Source organism: Bos javanicus, chromosome 8 (assembly GCF_032452875.1).
Source record: "Bos javanicus breed banteng chromosome 8, ARS-OSU_banteng_1.0, whole genome shotgun sequence".
Classification (NCBI taxonomy): domain Eukaryota; kingdom Metazoa; phylum Chordata; class Mammalia; order Artiodactyla; family Bovidae; genus Bos; species Bos javanicus.
This window is the reverse complement of record NC_083875.1, coordinates 1,671,248-1,690,454: the sequence shown is the minus strand read 5'-3', so window position 1 is coordinate 1,690,454 and position 19,207 is coordinate 1,671,248. Positions and strand designations below refer to the sequence as shown.

The 19,207-nt window shown below is 50.6% G+C and overlaps 1 protein-coding gene across 9 annotated transcripts in view; it reads right to left on the bottom strand.

Moving 5' to 3' along the window:
- Positions 1 to 11,881: 11,881 nt before the first annotated feature.
- PALLD (palladin, cytoskeletal associated protein) overlaps positions 11,882 to 19,207 on the bottom strand; it is a 369,451-nt gene continuing 362,125 nt past the window's right edge. For 8 of the 9 annotated variants that reach the window (XM_061424891.1, XM_061424892.1, XM_061424894.1 and 5 more), the window contains 4 exons: positions 17,442 to 17,649; positions 15,298 to 15,463; positions 14,816 to 14,949; positions 11,882 to 13,754 (listed from right to left, as the gene is read on the bottom strand). In XM_061424891.1, coding sequence (XP_061280875.1) covers positions 13,582 to 13,754; positions 14,816 to 14,949; positions 15,298 to 15,463; positions 17,442 to 17,649 — 681 coding nt within the window. In that variant the 3' untranslated portion in view covers positions 11,882 to 13,581. The other variant, XM_061424893.1, reaches the window with a different exon arrangement.

Sequence of the window (19,207 nt, the reverse complement as noted above, 5' to 3'; positions counted from 1 at the left end):
GGACAGAGGAGCCTGGTAGGCTACAGTCTATGGGGTCGCAAAGAGTCGGACACGACTGAGCGACTTCACTTTCACTTTCTCCAGAGACCACCTTAACCCAGCTGAATTGAGGTCGTGCAAGAAGCCAAGAGTCGGACACGACTGAAGCAACTTAGCAGCAGCAGCTTCAAGTAGCCAAGAGGTGACCTCAAATACGCATGCACTAGGAACGTCCTGGAGGGTGTTGGGAAGAGCAACACACACAGCTCATCTACGCATAAATGGTAATGAAGGCATGAAGAGTGTGCCAGGTCAGAGCGAGGAGCTGACGCTGACAACTGCCTATCCGTGTAGCACCTGATATAGGCCACGAGCCCCATGTAGTTCTTGGCCAGGGAGATGGGGTCTGTGGGAGCCTGGGGAACCACTTGCAGTTCACAAGGGAGGCGGGGCCTGGGGGTGGAGCCCGGCGAACCACCAGACATTCTCCGCCAGGGAGGTGGGGCCTGGGGAGGCGGAAGCCAGGCAAGCCACGTGGTATTTTCCTCAAGGGAGGCGGGGCCTGGGAGAGCCAGGGGAGTCCAGGAAAGAGCCTGAGACTAGCTAGCAGATAGAAGCAGTGGGTCAGGACACCCTGGTTGAGGGAAGGTTTTCTGGAAGGAAGGCATTCTGAGTGTCATTTCTGTTGGATACAGTGAGTTGCAAATAAAAAGAGCTGCTGCTGCTAAGTTGCTTCAGTCGTGTCCGACTGTGTGCGACCCCACAGACGGCAGCCTACTAGACTCCTCAGTCCCTGGGATTTTCCAGGCAAGAGTACTGGAGTGGGGTGCCAGTGCCTTGTCCATAAAAAGAGCTAGTAATCCTAAAAGAGGATGCTGTCAAAGTCCTGCACTCAATATGCCAGCAAATTTGGAAAAATGAGAAGTGGCCACAGGATTGGAAAAGGTCAGTTTTCATTCCAATACCAAAGAAAGGCAATGCCAAAGAATGTTCAGAGTACCACACAATTCTACTCATCTCACATGCTAGCCAGTACTCTTGCCTGGAAAATCCCATGGATGGAGGAGCCTGGTAGGCTGCAGTCCACGGGGTTGCTAAGAGTCAGACACGACCGAGTGACTTCACGTTCACTTTTCACTTTCATGCATTGGAGAAGGAAATGGCAACCCACTCCAGTGTTCTTGCCTGGAGAATCCCAGGGACGGGGGAGCCTGGTGGGCTGCCGTCTATGGGGTCACACAGAGTTGGACACGGCTGAAGTGACTTAGCAGCGGCAGCACATGCTAGCAAAGTAATGCTCAAAATTCTCCAAGCCAGGCTTCAACAGTACATGAATTAAGAATTTCCAGATGGTCAAGCTGGATTTAGAACAGGCAGAGGAACCAGAGATCAATTTGCCAACATCTGTTGGTTCATCGAAAAAGCAAGAGAGTTCTAGAAAAACATCTGCTTCTGCTTTATTGACTATGCCAGAGCCTTTGTGTAGATCACAATAAACTATGGAAAATACTTCAAGAGATGGGAATACCAGACCACCTGATCTGCCTCCTGAGAAATCTGTATGCAGGTCAAGAAGCAACAGTTAGAACCAGAACAACAGACTGGTTCCAAATTGGGAAAGGAGTACTCAAGGCCATATATTGTCACCCTACTTATTTAACTTACATGCAGAATACATCATGCGAAATGCCGGGCTGGATGAAGCACAAGCTGGAATCAAGATTGCCGGGAGAAGTATCGATAACCTCAGATACGAAGTTGACACCACCCTTATGGCACAAAGTGAAGAGGAACTAAAAACCCTCTTGATGAAAGTGAAAGAGGAAAGTGAAAAAGCTGGCTTAAAATTCAACATTCAAAAAAATGAAGATCATGGCATCCGGTCCCATCACTTCATGGAAAATGAAAGGGGAAACAATGGAAACAGTGACAGATTTTATTTTCTTGGGCTCCAAAATCACTGCAGATGGTGATTGCAGCCATGAAATTAAAAGACACTTGCACCTTGGAAGAAAAGCTCTGACTAACCTAGACAGCATATTAAAAAGCAGAGACCTTACTTTGCCAACAAAGGTCTGTCTAGTCAAAGCTATGGTTTTTCCAGTAGTCATGTATCGATGTGAGAGTTGGACTGTGAAGAAAGCTGAGAGCTGAAGAATTGATGCTTTTGAATTGTGGTGTTGGAGAAGACCCTTGAGAGTCTCTTGGACTGTAAGGTGATCAAACCAGTCCATCATAAAGGAAATCAGTCCTGGGTGTTCATTGGAAGGACTGACGCTGAAGCTGAAACTCCAGTACTTTGGTCCCTGATGTGAAGAACTGATTCATTGAAAAAGACCCTGATGCTAGGAAAGATTGAAGGTGGGAGGAGAAGGGGACGATAGAGGATGAGATGGTTGGATGACATCACCGACTTGATGGACATGAGTTTGAGCATGCTCTCAGAGTTGGTGATGGACAGGGAAGCCTGGTGTGCTGCAGTCCATGGGTCGCAAATAGTTGGATATGGCTGAGCAACTGAACTGAGTGATGCAGGAGTCTTTGGTTCCTCGAACAAGAGTGAATTTGTGGGCTGGTGGGTTCAGAAGGCAAAGCTTGTGAGGGAAGAAATTAAATTTGGGACTTTAACTGCCATTACAAACCTCGGTTCCCTGTGGGAAAAGCCCTGTATGTCCACATGCTTAGCAGAAAGTGCAGTGGAGCCTGGGACAGTGCAGGCGTTTGTCCCCGTGGAGCTGTGTCCCAGGTGCTTCCACCGCGGCCGATGGCCCCGAGCACTTGCTACTGCTGCTGCTGCTAAGTCACTTCAGTCGTGTCCGACTCTGTGTGACCCCAGAGACGGCAGCCCACCAGGCTCCCCCCTCCCTGGGATTCTCCAGGCAAGAACACTGGAGTGGGTTGCCATTTCCTTCTCCAATGCATGAAAGTGAAAAGTGAGAGTGAAGTTGCTCAGTCATGTCTGACTCTTAGCAACCCCATGGACTGCAGCCCACCAAGCTCCACCTCCATGGGATTTTCCGGGCAAGAGTACTGGAGTGGGGAGCCATCGCCTTCTCCGGAGCACTTGCTATTGGACAGCATATGAGCAGATGGCACCTGGAGGCTCAGACCTGTGCTGTTGGAGGCTCACCTGTCCATTGGCGGACACTTTTCAGACCCTGGGATGTGGCAGGAGTTCTTAAACATAGAAAGGAAGGGTTGGTTAAACTGTGTTAACATCAAGACCCTCCTCTGTTATAGCAAAACACCATAATAGCAAAAAAAAAAAAAAAAAAGGCTGATTACAAACTGAGAGGGGATTTTGTGCAACACAGATAACCAATGAAGAGTATCCAGTGAATGACAAATCATAATAACAAAGTGGGAAAATGGACAAAAGATACAAAATGAGAATTTTACAGAAAAGGCAACACAGCCAACAGGTATTGAACATTAAGTTCAATAATTGAAGATTAAGTTCATTAATTAGTGGTATGCAAATCAAGACCATGCTGCGAGTTCACTTGACATTCAAGTGGCAAAAATAATCCCTGATCTTTAAGGGATTAATATTAAAATCCGAGAAGCCTTGCTTCGCATCACTGGAATTATCAAACTTTTTTTTTAACATCGAATGATCTTTTAACATTGCATCTTCTGACTCAGCAGATCTGCAGGGAGTCTGTGAAGCTACGTTTCTAACAAATTTCTAAGTTGATGCTGATGGTCTGTGGACCACAGTTCCACTTGCCAGGTTGTGAAGGCTGTAGACCAACAGGGTCTGTTGAACATCACATGTCTGTTGGGAGTATAAATTGGTAGACATTTGGGGAAAATGGATAGGTAACCTGTAAAGTGAGCATGTAACCGTACTGTTAACCGAAGTCAGTTCCACTACTTGTGCACCAGGAGACATGTATGTAGCAGAACCTGTCAGGTCTCTACCCAGATTTCCTTGGAACTCTTGCCATTTCTTTTAAATTGCATATTAATCTTGGTATTGCTGTGCTTTCATTCCCGTGGCAAACCACCTTTGTGTCTTTGTTGACAGGGTGCCCAGGGATGTGCCTGCCTACAGAAAGCCTGGATTTTATGTCCCCTGGGGGCAGGCACTGATTATGCCTGGATTTTATGTCCCCGGGGGGTAGGCAGCAGGTATCCTGCACTTTTTGCACGCATGCTCAGTTGTGTCAACTTCTTGTGAGCCCGTAGACTGTAGCCCGCCAGGCTTCTCTGGCCATGGAATTCTCCAGGCAAGAATACTGGAGTGGGTTGCCATGCCCTTCTCCAGGGATTCACTGGTATTGGGGGGGTGGATACATTACTATGCCAGTCTCTCCCCCACTCTCCCCTGATGGGACAGCTTGAAACTATGATTCTGTGTCTTTAAGGTTCCCACATTTGATTCAAACATGGTTACCTTCTATAGGACTTTGCTTAATATCACACTCTTGAGTTCCTTTGTCCTGGGACTGTACCTTCCTACTTCGATACAGGTTTTCCCTGGTTATATGCTCTCTTTTTAACATGGTATTCATTGTTGTTGTTCAGTCACTAAGTTGTGTCCAACTCTTTGCAACCATACGGACTGCAGCATGCCAGGCTTCCCTGAACTTCACTATCTCCTGGAGTTTGGTCAAACTCACATCCCTTGAGTTGGTGATGCCATCCAACCATCTCATCCTCTGTCACCCCCTTCTGCTGCCCTCAATCTTTCCCAGCATCAGGGTCTTTTCCAATGAGTTGGCTCTTCATGTCAGGTGGACAAAATATGGGACAAAGTATCAGTGCTTCCAGTGAATATTCATGGTATCCTTCTGTTATTCAAGGTATAACGTAGGATACCTCTCTCTACAGGGCTGCCCTAGTGGCGCAGTGGTAAAGAATCACCTGCCAGGGTAGGAGACCTGGGTTCGATCCCTGGGTTGGGAGGATCCCCTGGACAAGGAAATGGCAACCCACTCCAGTATTCTTGCCTGGGAAACCCCATGGACAGAGGAGCCTGGGGGGCTGCAGTCCAGGGGGTTACAAAGGGTCAGACACAACTCAGTGACTAAATAAACTTGAGGGCCACAAGGTGAGATTACTTCATGGCCTATTTTTTAAAAATTGTAATTTCATTTGCATTTTATATTGGAGTAGAGTTGATCTCCATTGCTGTGTTTCTTTTAGGTGTATAGGACCTGATTGAGTTATACATAAAGTGAAGTGAAGTCACTCAGTCGTGTCTGACTCTTTGCGACCGCTTAGACTGTAGCCTACCAGGCTCCTCTGTCCGTGGGATTTTCCAGGCAAGAGTTCTGGAGTGGATTGCCATTTCCTTCTCCAGGGGATCTTCCCAACCCAGGGCTACAACCCGGGTCTCCTGCATGGTAGACAGACGCTTTACCGTCTGAGCCACCATTGTTTGGCGGGCGGGGGGGAGGGAGTTCTAATTCTCACAAATGTTGTGACAGTAGGTTTAGTAGAGTTCCCTGTGCTATTAGGTTCTTTTTAATTATCTGTTTGATACAAGTTAGTGTGTATGTTTATGTCAAAATCTTATTTTATCCCTGGCCCCTCCCATTTAAAAAAAATCAACAGTTGTGTTCTATGTGTGTTAGTCTGTTTCTGTTCTGTAAATTAGTTCCTTTGTGTGGATTCACAGATTCGATGTGTAGGTGATGCTCTATGCTATTCTTTCCTCTCTGGCTTACTTCACTCAGCCTGGTCATCTCTCGGTCCATCCACGCTGCTGTCAGTCACACTGTTCCCTTCTGTTTTACAGCTGAGTCATGTTCCACTTTAGAGTTATACCATTTCGTCTTCCTTTTTCTCCAGATGGACATTTTGGTGGATTCTGTGCCTTGACGGTTGTAAATAGTGGTGCCATGAAAGTAGGGATGTGCGTGTCATCTCGAGTTATGACTTCACTGGGTCTCAGCGTCATGGAGGTGAGATGAGCGGATCATATGGTTCCTCTGTGTTTCATTTCTAAAAGAAACCCCGTAATGTTTGCTTGTGGCAGCCCCTATTTCCATCCCCAGCAAGAGTGAAGGAGGATTCCCTTTCCTGGACGTTCTGAGCAGCATTTATTCTGTGTACATCTCTCGGACGGTGGCTGTTCTGATGGGCGGGAGAAGACAGCACCTCATAGTGGTGATTTACCTTGACTTACCAATTAGTGATGTGGACTGTCTTCCTATGTGCTTTTGTAAGTCATACAGTGAGAGTCCCATTTACCTGTTGAAGCTGGCTTCTTGTAAGTCTGCCCTGTTTTGAGTTCTTCTCTGATGATCTATCCCAGGACATTCCTTGAGGGCAGGAGTTCTTTACAACCCCACAGGCCTTGTGAATATGAGGAGCCCGAGAGCACCGGCTTTCGAGTTGTAATGAAAAGCTGCCACAAGGGGGGGGGCTTTTTCCCTGCCCCACTGTGGTCCCTCCAGCAACCAGAGCCTCAGGGAAAGTCCCTTCCTAGGTTGTCAATGGAGTGCAGTGTGCAGAAGAAACGCCCAAAGCCTGAGTATCACTGCATCTTCCCTGGAGCCACTCCCCCGTAGACACATCCCAATGCCTGCAGTATCACTCTGCTGAGGGGTGCTGTCATCCACAGGAGGGGCGAACCCTATGGAAGGAGGGTGGAAGCGGGAACACGCCCCGCTTCATGAGGACCCATAGAACCCAGGGGATGTCTCGGTGCTTCTCCAGCCTGGAGGCTCCCTGTTGGCTTGGGTGAAATCAGCTTGGTTTTGAGGCAGGAGTGCCCACCTGGTCTGGAGATGATGGACTGCTGCAGGGTCCCTTGGCACTCCAGGTCCATGGGGCCATGGGGTTGTCTGACTGGCAGATCCTCTCCAGTTCCTTGGGACCCAGGCCTGCTCGGCCTGCAAGGGTGATGGACAGCCCACCAAGTCCCTGAGGCGTGCGGGGAGTACAGTGGGCGTTTGGTTTTCATGTTCATTCTGGAGGTGTGTCTAGGTAACTGACAGTGCTGTGGGCTCTCTTTTGGGTTTCTTTACACATATTTTGTTTCCTAACTAGGTGTCCAGCACCCTCCTTCCCTTACCCACAGAAGTACCTGAGTTCTTTTTCTGGTTGTCTTGCAATCTAGGCTGTTATAATAGTGTGTTGACACTGGTGAAAGAAATCAAAGAGGACACTAATAGATGGAGAAATATACCATATTCATGGATCGGAAGAATTAATATAGTGAAAATGAGTATACTACCCAAAGCAATCTATAGATTCAATGTAATCCCCATCAAGCTACCATGGTATTTTTCACAGAGGTAGAACAAAGAATTTCACAATTTGTATGGAAATACAAAAACCTTGAATAGCCAAAGCAATCTTGAGAAAGAAGAATGGAACTGGAGGAATCAACCGGCCTGACTTCAGGCTCCACTACAAAGCCACAGTCATCAAGACAGTATGGTACTGGCACAAAGACAGAAATATAGATCAATGGAACAAAATAGAAAGCCCAGAGATAAATCCATGCACCTATGGACACAAGCCACTCCAGTACTCTTGCCTAGAAAATCCCATGGAAGGAGGAGCCTGGTAGGCTGCAGTCCATGGGGTTGCTACAAGTCGGACGCAACTGAGCAACTTCACTTTCACTTTTCACTTTCACGCAATGGAGAAGGAAATGGCAACCCACTCCAGTGTTCTTGCCTGGAGAATCCCAGGGACGGCAGAGCCTAGTGGGCTGCTGTCTATGGGGTCGCACAGAGTCGGACACGACTGAAGCGACTTAGCAGCAGCAGCACTAGCAGCATGGACACCTTATCTTTGACAAAGGAGGCAAGAATACACAATAGAAAAAAGACAATCTCTTTTACAAATGGTGCTGGGAAAACTGGTCAACCACTTGTAAAAGAATTAAACTACAACACTTTCTAACACCATACACAAAAATAAACTCAAAATGGATTAAAGATCTAAACGTAAGACCAGAAACTATAAAACTCCTAGAGTAGAACATAGGCAAAACACTCTCCGACATACATCACAGCAGGATCCTCTATGACCCATCTCCCAGAATATTGGAAATAAAAGCAAAAATAAATGGGACCTAATTAAAATTAAAAGCTTCTGCACAATAAAGGAAACTATAAGCAAGGTGAAAAGACAGCCTTCAGAATGGCAGAAAATAACAGCAAATGAAGCAACTGACAAAGAATTAATCTCAAAAATATACAAGCAACTCCTGTAGTTCAATTCCAGAAAAATAAACGACCCAATCAAAAAATGGGCCAAAGAACTAAACAGACATTTCTCCAAAGAAAACATACAGATGGCTAACAAACACATGAAAAGATGTCAAGATCACTCATTATCAGAGAAATGCAAATCAAAACCACAATGAGGTACCATTTCACGCCAGTCAGAATGGCTGTGATCCTAAAGTCTACAAGCAATAAATGCTGGAGAGGGTGTGGAGAAAAGGGAACTCTCTTACACTGTTGGTGGGAATGCAAACTAGTGCAGCCACTATGGAGAAGAGTGTGGAGATTCCCTAAAAAACTGGAAATAGAACTGCCATAAGACCCAGCAATTCCACTGCTGGGCATACACACTGAGGAAACCAGAACTGAAAGAGACACGTGTACCCCAATGTTCATCACAGCACTGTTTATAATAGCCAGGACATGGAAGCAACCTAGATGTCCATCAGCAGATGAATGGATAAGAAAGCTGTGGTACATATACACAATGGAGTATTACTCAGCCATTAAAAAGAATACATTTGAATCAGTTCTAATGAGGTGGATGAAACTGGAGCCTATTTTACAGAGTGAAGTAAGCCAGAAAGAAAAACACCAATACAGTATACTAATGCATATATATGGAATTTAGAAAGATGGTAACGATAACCCTGTATGTGAGACAGCAAAAGAGACACAGATGTATAGAACCCTCTTTTGGACTCTGTGGGAGAGGGCAAGGGTGGGATGATTTGGGAGAATGGCATTGAAACATGTAGAGTATCATATGTGAAACGAATCGCCAGTCCAGGTTTGATGCACGATACTGGATGCTTGGGGCTGGTGCACTGGGATGACCCAGAGGGATGGTATGGGGAGGGAGGTGGGAGGGGGCTTCAGGATTGGGAACCCATGGCGGATTCATGTTGATGTATGGTAAAACCAATACAATAATGTAAAGTAATTAGCCTCCAATTAAAATTAATTTATATTATATAAAAAAAGCAGTAGTGTGTTGAGTCAGGTTTCCTTGTGCTCTAGGGTGGGCCCATGTTGAACATTGTATGAGTCGTGTTTCTATGTTCCTGGGAACCAGAAAATCTGTCTCCACCCTGTACTTTCCCTTTGGTAACCCTATGCTTCCTTTTGAAGTCCATGAGGTTGTCTGTCTTTTGGAAATGAGTCCTTTCGTACCACATCTCGATTCCATGTCAAATGGATACATCAGAGCCTTTGGTCCCTGTGTCCCTTCCTTCACTATGTATGCTCATGTCTGCTGTCCTCCCTGTGGCCTGAAGCTGCACAGTGTTTTCCTGTTCATGGCTGAGTCGTATTACAGTGTGCATACGTCCTCTATCTTCTGTACCTGTTCATGTGGATGGATACAGACTTTCTTCAAGGAAAAGTCCCTTCCTGGGTTTTCAGTGAGAGTGCAGTGTGCTGGAAGAAGCACCCAAAGCCTGTGTGTCTTTATCTGGTCGTGTTCTGGCATGGGTTGTTAGAGAGTTTTGAATAGGGTTTCCACGTTCTGTAGAGTTGACACAGGAGGGTTTCACTTAGGATCCTGCAGATCTTATGAATTTGATTTGCCCAACAGCATCTTTTTTTTAACGTTGTAGTTCCCCCAAACTGCCACAAGGCGGCAGCATTTCTTCATGCCCCACTTTTTTTTTTTTTTTTTGCCCCGGTAATTTCGTCCATCTTTTATATTGGAATAGAGTTGGTCTCCAATTTTGTTTCTCCTAGGTGTATAGGAACTTGATTTTGGTATACAGACACATACATTATTGTTTTTGGAGTTCTAATTCCCACATATGTATTACAACAGGTTTAGTAGAGTTCTGTTTGCAATTTGGTAGGTCCTTTGTGATTATCTGTTGGATATATGTTACTTTGCATAGGTTTATCTTTTTTAAAATCAGTTTGGTTTTACATACCTGTAAGTTTGCTCTGTTTTGTAAATTAGTTCGTTTGTCTGAATTCATAAACTGTATGTTCCAGTGCTGTTGTATGATAGCAGTCTTTGACTTCACCAAGTACGGTGCTATCTTGGTCTATTCACCATGCGTCTGTTTCACAGCTGACTAGTGTCCCAGTGAGTAGTTGTACCATGAAGTCTTTGTTTTTCTCGGGGTGGACAGTCTGGTGGATTCTATGTCTTGAGTGTTTTCAATAGCAGTGCTGAGAAAATGGGGTGGAAATGTCATTTCGGATGATGACTCTCTCTGGGTGCCAGCACAGGAGTGGAGTTCCCGGATCCTGTACCTGTCTCTAGTTTTTCAAAGACCCTCCATGCTCTTCTCACTGTGGCTGCACCCATTCCCCCCTCCCCCTCCACCACCACCCCTGGAATAGAGGACGAGTCCCCTCTCCGTGTCAGAGGGCCATGCTGGCCTGCCCTGTGAGGTGACCCCTCAATGGACTTCGGATTTGCCTTTCTCTCGTGATGAATGTTGCTGAGCATGTTTTCATGGGCCTTTTGGTCATGTGTATGCTTCCTTTGGGAAATCTAGACATAAATGCCTATATTCATGTGTTTTTTACAGAGCAGCAACAGTTATGTATATGTCAATCCCAATCTCTAAATTCCTCCCACCCTCCTCCATTCCCCCTTGGTATCCATACCCGTGTTCTCCACCTGTTTCTATTTCAGGTTGGAAGTAAGGTTACCTATGTAATTTTTTAGCTTTCCCATGTACACGTTAGTATGGTATTTGTGTTCTTTCTTCACTCATTATATGGCACTCTCTAGGCCCACCTAAGTCTCTACAAACAGCAGTTTCATTCCCGACCATCTTTCAGTCTGTGCCCTTCTCCGCTGGCTGGCTCTTCGGTTTCCTGTGGCCTGGACGAGTGTGCAGCCTTGTAAGGATTTCTGTGTTTATACTCGTAACTCTGGTGACAGAAATGCTCATTTGCTTTCAAAGCTGAGTGAGTCTGGTGCTGGACTCACAGTTGAATAGCTGGGGTCCTGACGAGGCGTCCACACCCTTCACTCCCCAGGGAGCAGCTCGGGGTCAGTCCCCTTGATGTGGGTCACTGTGCCAGGCGGTGGGGTTCACTGTGGGGCTGACGTGGGTTTCCCCATTCACCTGAGGTCACTTTAGAGGAAACTTCTGTGTGTGTAGCAGTAGATCTGGTGTGCCTGTGGGGAGGAGTGTGTTCAGCATCTTGTATTGACATCTTGAGCCACAGCGCCCTGCACTTAGTTCCTGAGAAAGGTGATGGTTAAATGGTGCGAAGGTGCTCCCTGTGGGGTCACAGAAACCGGTGTCACGCACGTATCAGGTAAAGTGCTGAGGTGGGCGTGGTTTCGAGAGGGCTCCCAAGGCCCCTCGTGGGTGCACCCACCTTGCCTCTCCCCGACACCACATCCAGGCTCTGTGTGGATGGGACTTTGCAGTCCCCGCAGCTGGTGGTCCCTTGAAGCACGGGTTCTCCCAACAAGAGTTAGTGTGTGTGAAGACATGTGCCGAGGGTCTTGGTGCTGGGCTTGGGGACGGACGGGCTGCCATGCCAAGGGGTGCGGGTGGCCCGTGGGAGCTGAGCGCCCCTCGCTGACAGACCCTGTGAGCCCTGTCCAGTGGCCGCGTGGAGTCGGAGCCTGTTCCGGTCTCCTGCACCCAGGAGAGCGTGCAGTGCAGTTATCAGTGGGTCTAGTCTGCACGGGTTCATCAAGGCTGTGAGAGAGACTGGAAACTGAGCATGCGCTTCACAAAACTGCAGCTCTTATTTGTTAAATATTTATTGTTGTTAAATCCACATTACACCAGCACAACAACCCAAAGTAGTAGGATAGTACTTATTGTTTTATAAATACATGAAAGGTGGCAAAATAATGCTGCTTAATCCCAAACCCAGCAAATCAGCAAAACGTCACATTCGGGAAAATTTGGCAAGTATGCGAAGACATCAGTCGTAATTCTGCAAGAGAGAGAGGTCCAGGAGAGCCTCGTGTGCTCGTCTGCCCAGGCTGCGGGTACCGGCGCTCACACTGGGCACGCAGAGCTTGCTTGGTGTGTCTAGAAGTGGAGAGCTGTGCGTGTGAAGCAGTGAAATGGGCTACACGGGCGCACACAGGTACAAAATCGTTCAAAAATACTACATATCGAGTAACTGAGCTAAGAGAGTTTGACATCTTTGTCATAAATAATGAAAGATAAATGTGTTTTGCATAAGGAATACAGTGTGTTCTCTTCATAGCAAAGTACCATTATCATATCATAGCAGGCCCCATTTTCTCGTGTTTAAAGTTGATTGGTTCCGACTTAAAACTGTCAAGTCTGGTCAGAATCCGCTCCGTCCAGCTGACCAGGGTCAGGGGCACTCAGGATGGCCTTGGGATGACTGGGAGCCCAGCACCTTCTTCAGTCAGAGGCCCCATGGCTGCAGGGAAGTGAAATTACGCTCCCACCCGCCGCGCGGGCGCCGTGGGGAACATGCACGCTGGCGCCCACCTGGCTCTAGCTCAGCCCTGTGCCCCCCAGCAGACGAGTGCCCACAGGCTGCCTCCGACCTTGACGACCTCTCCGCTCAGCCCATTACCAACTTGCTCTGTGCATCCCACCTCCGGCTCCGACCCTGCGGTGTCCCGAGGGTCCCCCACCGCTGGAACCCCAACTCCCTGACTTAGGAACGGCAGTGTTGTAGGCGGAATTTGAAGAGAACCAAGGGAAGCCTGGCCTCCACTGGCTCCCGCCCCCCCTGCCTTCTGCGTGGACACCGTCACCGTGCACCCTGCATTTCGCCCTTCTCCCCTCTGCTCCTCCCTAGCCCCTCACCCCCGACACGCCCCGCCTGCCGCGGTCACTTGGGTGGTCGAGACGCCCTCTGTGGAATGGTCTGTGATCTGTTTCTGCTTTCCTCAGAGTACGTTACGCATTTCAGCATGTAAGCTCCCTACCAAGGCAACACAAAAGGAAAATACACATTAAAAAAAAGCTAACAATGAAGGTCTTAACTTTGACAGAAACTCAGGATGTTGCTAGAACTGCAGCAAGTGGTTCCTTCGTACGACTTAGTAGAAAACGGTTTGCACAGACAAGGCACTTGCGTGGGTTTCTTGGTCGTGCCCTCCTGCTGTGGGGCCGCCTCCGGGAAGCGCCTCCGCTCACGCTGGGTGGCAGTGCTGAGCCAGTGTTGAAGGCACTTAGGACAACATGGAGCGGGGGCACTTTGCCATGAGGGCTTTGGCTTTTCAGACCCCTTGAAACACAGCGACTCCCGGAGTTTGAATTGGCTGATGAGTGTGAATTCTGTGCAAGGCGTTCGTCTACTGGCGTCGTGTGCACAGCCTCTGTTTTGGTTTACAGGAAGAAAAGGAGAGTTGAGGTGCCCTTTTGTCTCTCGGAGTCGAGGTGCACTTGCGTCCCGCGGCAGGAGGCGGGTCCGGGTGGCACGGTTTGGGTCTGTGCTCCCGCGAGGGCGCCGATCACAGGTCCTCGCTCTCCACCAGGCCGGGGCTCAGCGCCAGCGCGGACGGGCCGGCCTCGGGCTGGAACGCCGCCCGGATGTCCAGGCCCTGGTCGGAGAGCGCGGCGTAGCGGCTGGCCGATGGCCGCACCCGCTTCGGCTTGGCGCTCGGCGGAGGCTGCTGCCACTGGGCTGCAAGACACCCGAGGGTGCACAGGTGAGGGCCGCGATGGGGAGGGCTCTGCCGCGGGGCACGGGGCCTGTGGTGGGGCCAGGCGTGGGCTCGCAGCACACCCCACATGCCCCCGAGGAGGCCTGAGAGGCCCGCATGGTTCTGCACCTCACGCCCCTGTCACAGAGCTCGTCTACACGGGCTGCAAAGACCGCAGGGGTAACATGGCCAATGCAGCTCACCCGCACCTTGGTACTCGCTGCAGCCTGGGGACTCCTCGGAAGCTTCCTAGCTGCCCTTTTAAGAAATCTTCAAAGCTCACGGGTAGGCATGCCACAGTAGCAACAGTCAGGAATTCTGGATGGACTCGGGAGGGGGCGCTGGCTGAGCTCATAGTTACTGAAGCGTCTCACGGAGGTATTTCTTAATTCAGAAATCAGTTCTGAATTTTTCCTGGGGGTTTACTTGTCACAGAGTGCTACGGTGACTAAGTGCTACTGTCTTAGAGGGATACTGACCTAGTCTGTCAATGCAAAAGGGATGATTTTTAAAAATCAGGGACACGTGTACACAAGGAGACACACACAAACACACAAGCCTACTGCCACACTACTTCAGACACCACACACACACACACACGAAGCGCTCAGCCGTGGGAAATACACCCTGCAGCATCAATGGGCCCCGTTCAGCGTGGGTCCCGACGCTGTGCCGGGTCAGGACACAGGAGGAATGTTAGAGGCGGCCCCGTTAGAGGCACCATGCAGTAACGGGATGGACACGTCTGTGACTATGCCTGAGCCTAGCGTTAGCTCCTAGAGGCGCGGGGGCAGAAAGCACAGCTGGGGAGCCCACGCCAGAGAAACAGGCACATGCGGCACTGCGACACGCAGCGCTTCTGAACGATACTTGGGCACTGTTCTCCTGGCGAGGCTCACTATTACTGTCGGGAAGCTACAAACAGAAAGAGAAAGAGCACGATGAAGTCTCGGAGCAGGAGGCTCTAGGGCCGTGTGGGACAGATCAGAGTCTGCGGTGCGGGCCGGGAGGCCTCGGGCGCCCAGCACGGGGAGGTACTTACTGTACACGTCGAGTCGGGCCGTGCAGGACACAATCCCGGCCTCGTTCTTAGCTGACACCGTGTACCAGCCCGCGTCGTCCTTCGTGGCACCCTGGATGAGCAGGCACACGTAGCCGTGGTGGTCCTGGTGCATGCTGCAGGAGAGGGCCTGCTGTGAGGGCTGCCGGGCTCCTCAGCAGGGCTGCGAGCCGTGGCTCACGGCACCCTGCGCGTCCTGCAGCGGCTGCGGCCACGCCAGCGGGTGAGCATGGAGTGGACGCCTGCAGGCTCTGCCCTGACGCCCCTGGCAGGCGGGTCACCTTCCCGTGTGTGAGGCACAGGGGAGGCCCACAGAGCCTCCGCAGGTGGGGCTGGGAGGCCCGCGTGGCCCTTGTACTCTGGGGTGGCCAGCTTCTCCGATCCTGGGGTGGGGCGCCCCACACGGGTGAGTCCTGCTGCCTCAGGAGCCCCAGACCCGAGGGTGGGCAGGGCTCAGCACTCACCTCACGCGGTCCGTGCTGTGAGTCAGTGACTCGTTCTCCTTCTTCCAGAATATCTGTGGTGGGGGTGCCCCCGACACCCGGCACTCCAACCTCACGGGGTAGCCGTCCGCCACGCCCGTGTTCTGCAGCTTCTCCAGAAAGACCGGTGGCTTGTGCGCTTCCTTAGCTGGAAGACAGGAGACAGGTGTCCTGCCTGGGAGACCCGGGCAGTGCCACGGAGCCTGCAGGTGCCCTCAGCGATGCGGGGCAAGAGGCCCATCCTCCGCCAAGGGAGTCCTTCACCCGGAGGGAGCCCGTGCTCACCCCACACCTCCTCTTCCTCTGCTAGGTCGAGGCTGAGAGCCCTGCACCCGCCCCACAGCGCCTGCCTGCGTGGTTTCAGCGGCCTCCTGCAGGCTGGCAGTCGACCAGCAAGGGTGCAGGGCTTCCCTAGTCCGCCGCTGCCCCCGGTGACGCTGAGCCCCGGCGTGCGGGGGCAGATCCACGCGCAGCCCGCCCTGCTGTCTGGGAGGTGCTGAGGCGCTGCAGGACTGTCTGACCTGCTGTCTGGCTCTGCAGGACTTCTAGGTCCTGCTGCAGGGGGACGGGCAACAGTACTGCCCGGGGCGGGTGGCGGGGGCGCTTTCACCAGGTGCCTAACGACTAGCAAGACGGGCTGTGCCCTGCAGGTCCCGCTGGCCTCGTGATCACTGTGCAGCTGCCAACACGAGGGAGAGCATCCGGCCTTCTCCCTGCCCTGCTCAGGGACGGACACATCCCAGGTAGAGGCTCGCCCCCAGACCTGTAAATAATGAGGACCCTGTCTGACCTTAAACCATGCAGGGAGTTAATTTTTACTGGACTTTTTCACCTGAGCTACTCTGGGGGACGCAGGTGGTGGGAGAAGACCTCACTTCGTTTTCTTTCTGGGTCTTTGCTTTCCTAAGAGGATAAAGATGGATGGACCTTCACGTCACAACAGCAGACAGTTGCATTCAAAGGCTGTGCTGGGCAGGGCACGGGGACGCAATGCTTCGTAGGATGTCATCCTTGTGAAATGATTAAGTCCTTAAACTGTGAGCATCACGGCCCATTCTACAGCAGGGAGAGTGAGCAGCAGTGATGGGCCGGCCAGAGGACATGGCCAGGAAACGCGGACTGAGCCCTGACTTCTCCCAGAAGTGCCGACGGGGACATCTCGGGCCCGAGGACAGGCATGGTCCACAGAGCCAACTGCACAACAGTGAGCAGCGGGGGCTGGAGGAGGGAGTGGAGCGGAACAGCCCACAGGCTGACTACACTTCTGTGTGCGTGTGTCTCGTTGTCAGGAGCATCCTCAGGAGGAGACACTGTCTCTACAAAGAGCTCGGGGCGCTCGGACCTGGAGGAAGACCAGGGATGGGACGGACCCAACTCCACAACCAGGGGAGGATGTTGTCTCCATAGATCCCGCCTCTGGGAAACATGGAAGAAGCCAGCTGCTTTGCTAAAGGTGCTCCTCTGAGGACCAGGCGAGGTAACACACACAGAGCGCTGTGCACAGAGGAGAGATGCAGACACAGCACAGGCTCCCCACACGGCTCCTGGAGGGCTCTGCACGCAGCATGAGGAAGGGACACAACACACTCCCCACTCTTGTTGATTCTCTAAACACTTTCATACACTCATTTTCCTCAGCTAAAGTAAAAAAGTATATCATCCAGGTCTCCTGCGTTGCAGGTGGATTCTTTACCAGCTGAGCTACCAGGGAAGCCCCACTGCTAAGTTAACTTTATAATCCTTATTAGTATATCCTATTTTTCCTATGTTTGCGTTAATGAAAATGATTTGAAATGTTAAATGATGAAGTCACTGTGGCTGACTTAACAAGTGGTGTACATGCAGAACGTGTGTACAAGCCCCACCTCACACACCGCTGGCTCATGGAGGCTGGGCGGTGCTCTCTGGCCTGAGAAACCCTTGGGGCCCAGGAGGAGAGACACCTGGCAGAGCTGCTCAAAGCCCCTGCTCCGGCCCACTTGCTGATGGGGAGGTGAGACAGGTCTCACTCCAGCCTCTGACTGGCTACTCTGATGAGGCCCGCTATTCTCTCTGCTGAGTGTGAGGCCCACACTGGGGCCCTTGCTGAGTCTCCTCTCGCCCTGAGCGTGTCCTCCCGGGCCTACCTGCGACCACGAGCTCCAGGCAGAAGGAGTTCTGCCCCGCCCGGTTGGTGGCCACGCACGTGTAGATGCCGGCGTCCCGGGCTGAGACGGGCTCGATGACGAGCGAGTGCACGCCGTTCTCCCGCACCAGCATCTTGTGGGCGCTGTCCTGGCGCACTGGCTTGCCGTCCAGCAGCCAGGTGAGATCGGGCGTGGGCAGCCCACTGACCTGAGGCAGAAGGGAAATGCACATGAGTTCCCCCGATGCCACAATGGGTCACTCCATCCACAGGAGACCGGCTCTAGGGTCGGCCCCGGTACTCTTCTCAGCACAGACAGGTTCCCTTCTAAACACCTCCTCCAGGGCAACGTGGAGGACAGTGAGGTGGGGGCCTCAGGGGGTCTGGTGTAGAGTCTGCGCGTCACTGCATGGGGCCCAGGTTCAGTCCTTGGATAGGGAGTTAAGATCATTCTTTAAGAGAAGCAGATTTTTTTTTATACATTCACAGTTCCCTAGGGCTTCCCCGACAGCTCAGCTGGTAAAGACTCTGCCTGCAATGCAGGAAACCCTGGTTTGATTCCTGGATTGTGAAGATCCCCTGGAGAAGGGACAGGCTACCCACTCCAGTATTCTTGGGCTTTCCTGGTGGCTCAGCTGGTAAAGAATCCACCTGCAAGGCAGGAGACCTGGGTTTGATCCCTGGGTTGTGAAGATACCCTGGAGAAGGAAAAGGCTACCCACTCCAGTATTCTGGCCTAGAGAATTCCATGTGGTGTATAGTCATCCATGGGGTTGCAAAGATTCTGACATGACTGAGCAACTTTCACTTTTACATATAAAACTAAAATTAATAATAACCCCTTGGTATCACCTGATTAAAATAAAAAAAATTTTCCTTTTTGACTCTGTATATGTATATTTATGTTTGTATTCATTTTTGTTCTGTAACTAAAATGTCATTTTAGAGGTGGTCTGTGTGAATTCTTACAGACCCACGATAAATACACGCATATAAACATACACATTGACATCTGCATACTTACACTGTGGAAAGAATTATGTAGCAAATGATGCAGCTGACAAGGGATTCATCTCCAAAATTTACAAATGGCTCATGAGGCTCAGTATCAGAAAATGGATAGAAGATCTAAACAGACATTTCCCCAAAGAAGACATACAGGAGGCCAAGAGGCACATGAAGAGATGCTCAACATCACTAAATATACCACAGAAATTAAAACTAAACTATTAGAGAAAGGCAAATAAAAGATATGAGGTGTTACCTCACATCAGTCAAAATGGCCACTATCAAAAAGCCTACAGACAATAAATACAAGGGTGGGGTTAGGAAAAGGGGACCCTCCTAAGGTGCTGTGCTGGTGGGATGTCATGGTACTAGCCCCCGCAGAGGCCTGTAAGGAAGCATCTTTAAAGTGTTCAAGTAGAGCCACCACATGATCCAGCAGCCCACTCCTAAGAGTATATGTGGAAAAAAGAATGAAAAAAAAGAAAGAAAAAAAAAACAAAAACAGAATTCCAAGTGCATGTAATAGTGCACTGCAGCACTATTTACAACAGCCAGGACGCGGAGGAGACCCAGCCATCCCACGGCAGGCGAGTGGGAGACGGGCCAGGACGCGGAGGAGACCCAGCCATCCCACGGCAGGCGAGTGGGAGACGGGTCAGGGCACGGAGGAGACCCAGCCATCCCACGACAGGCGAGTGGGAGACGGGCCAGGGCACGGAGGAGACCCAGCCATCCCACGGCAGGCGAGTGGGAGACGGG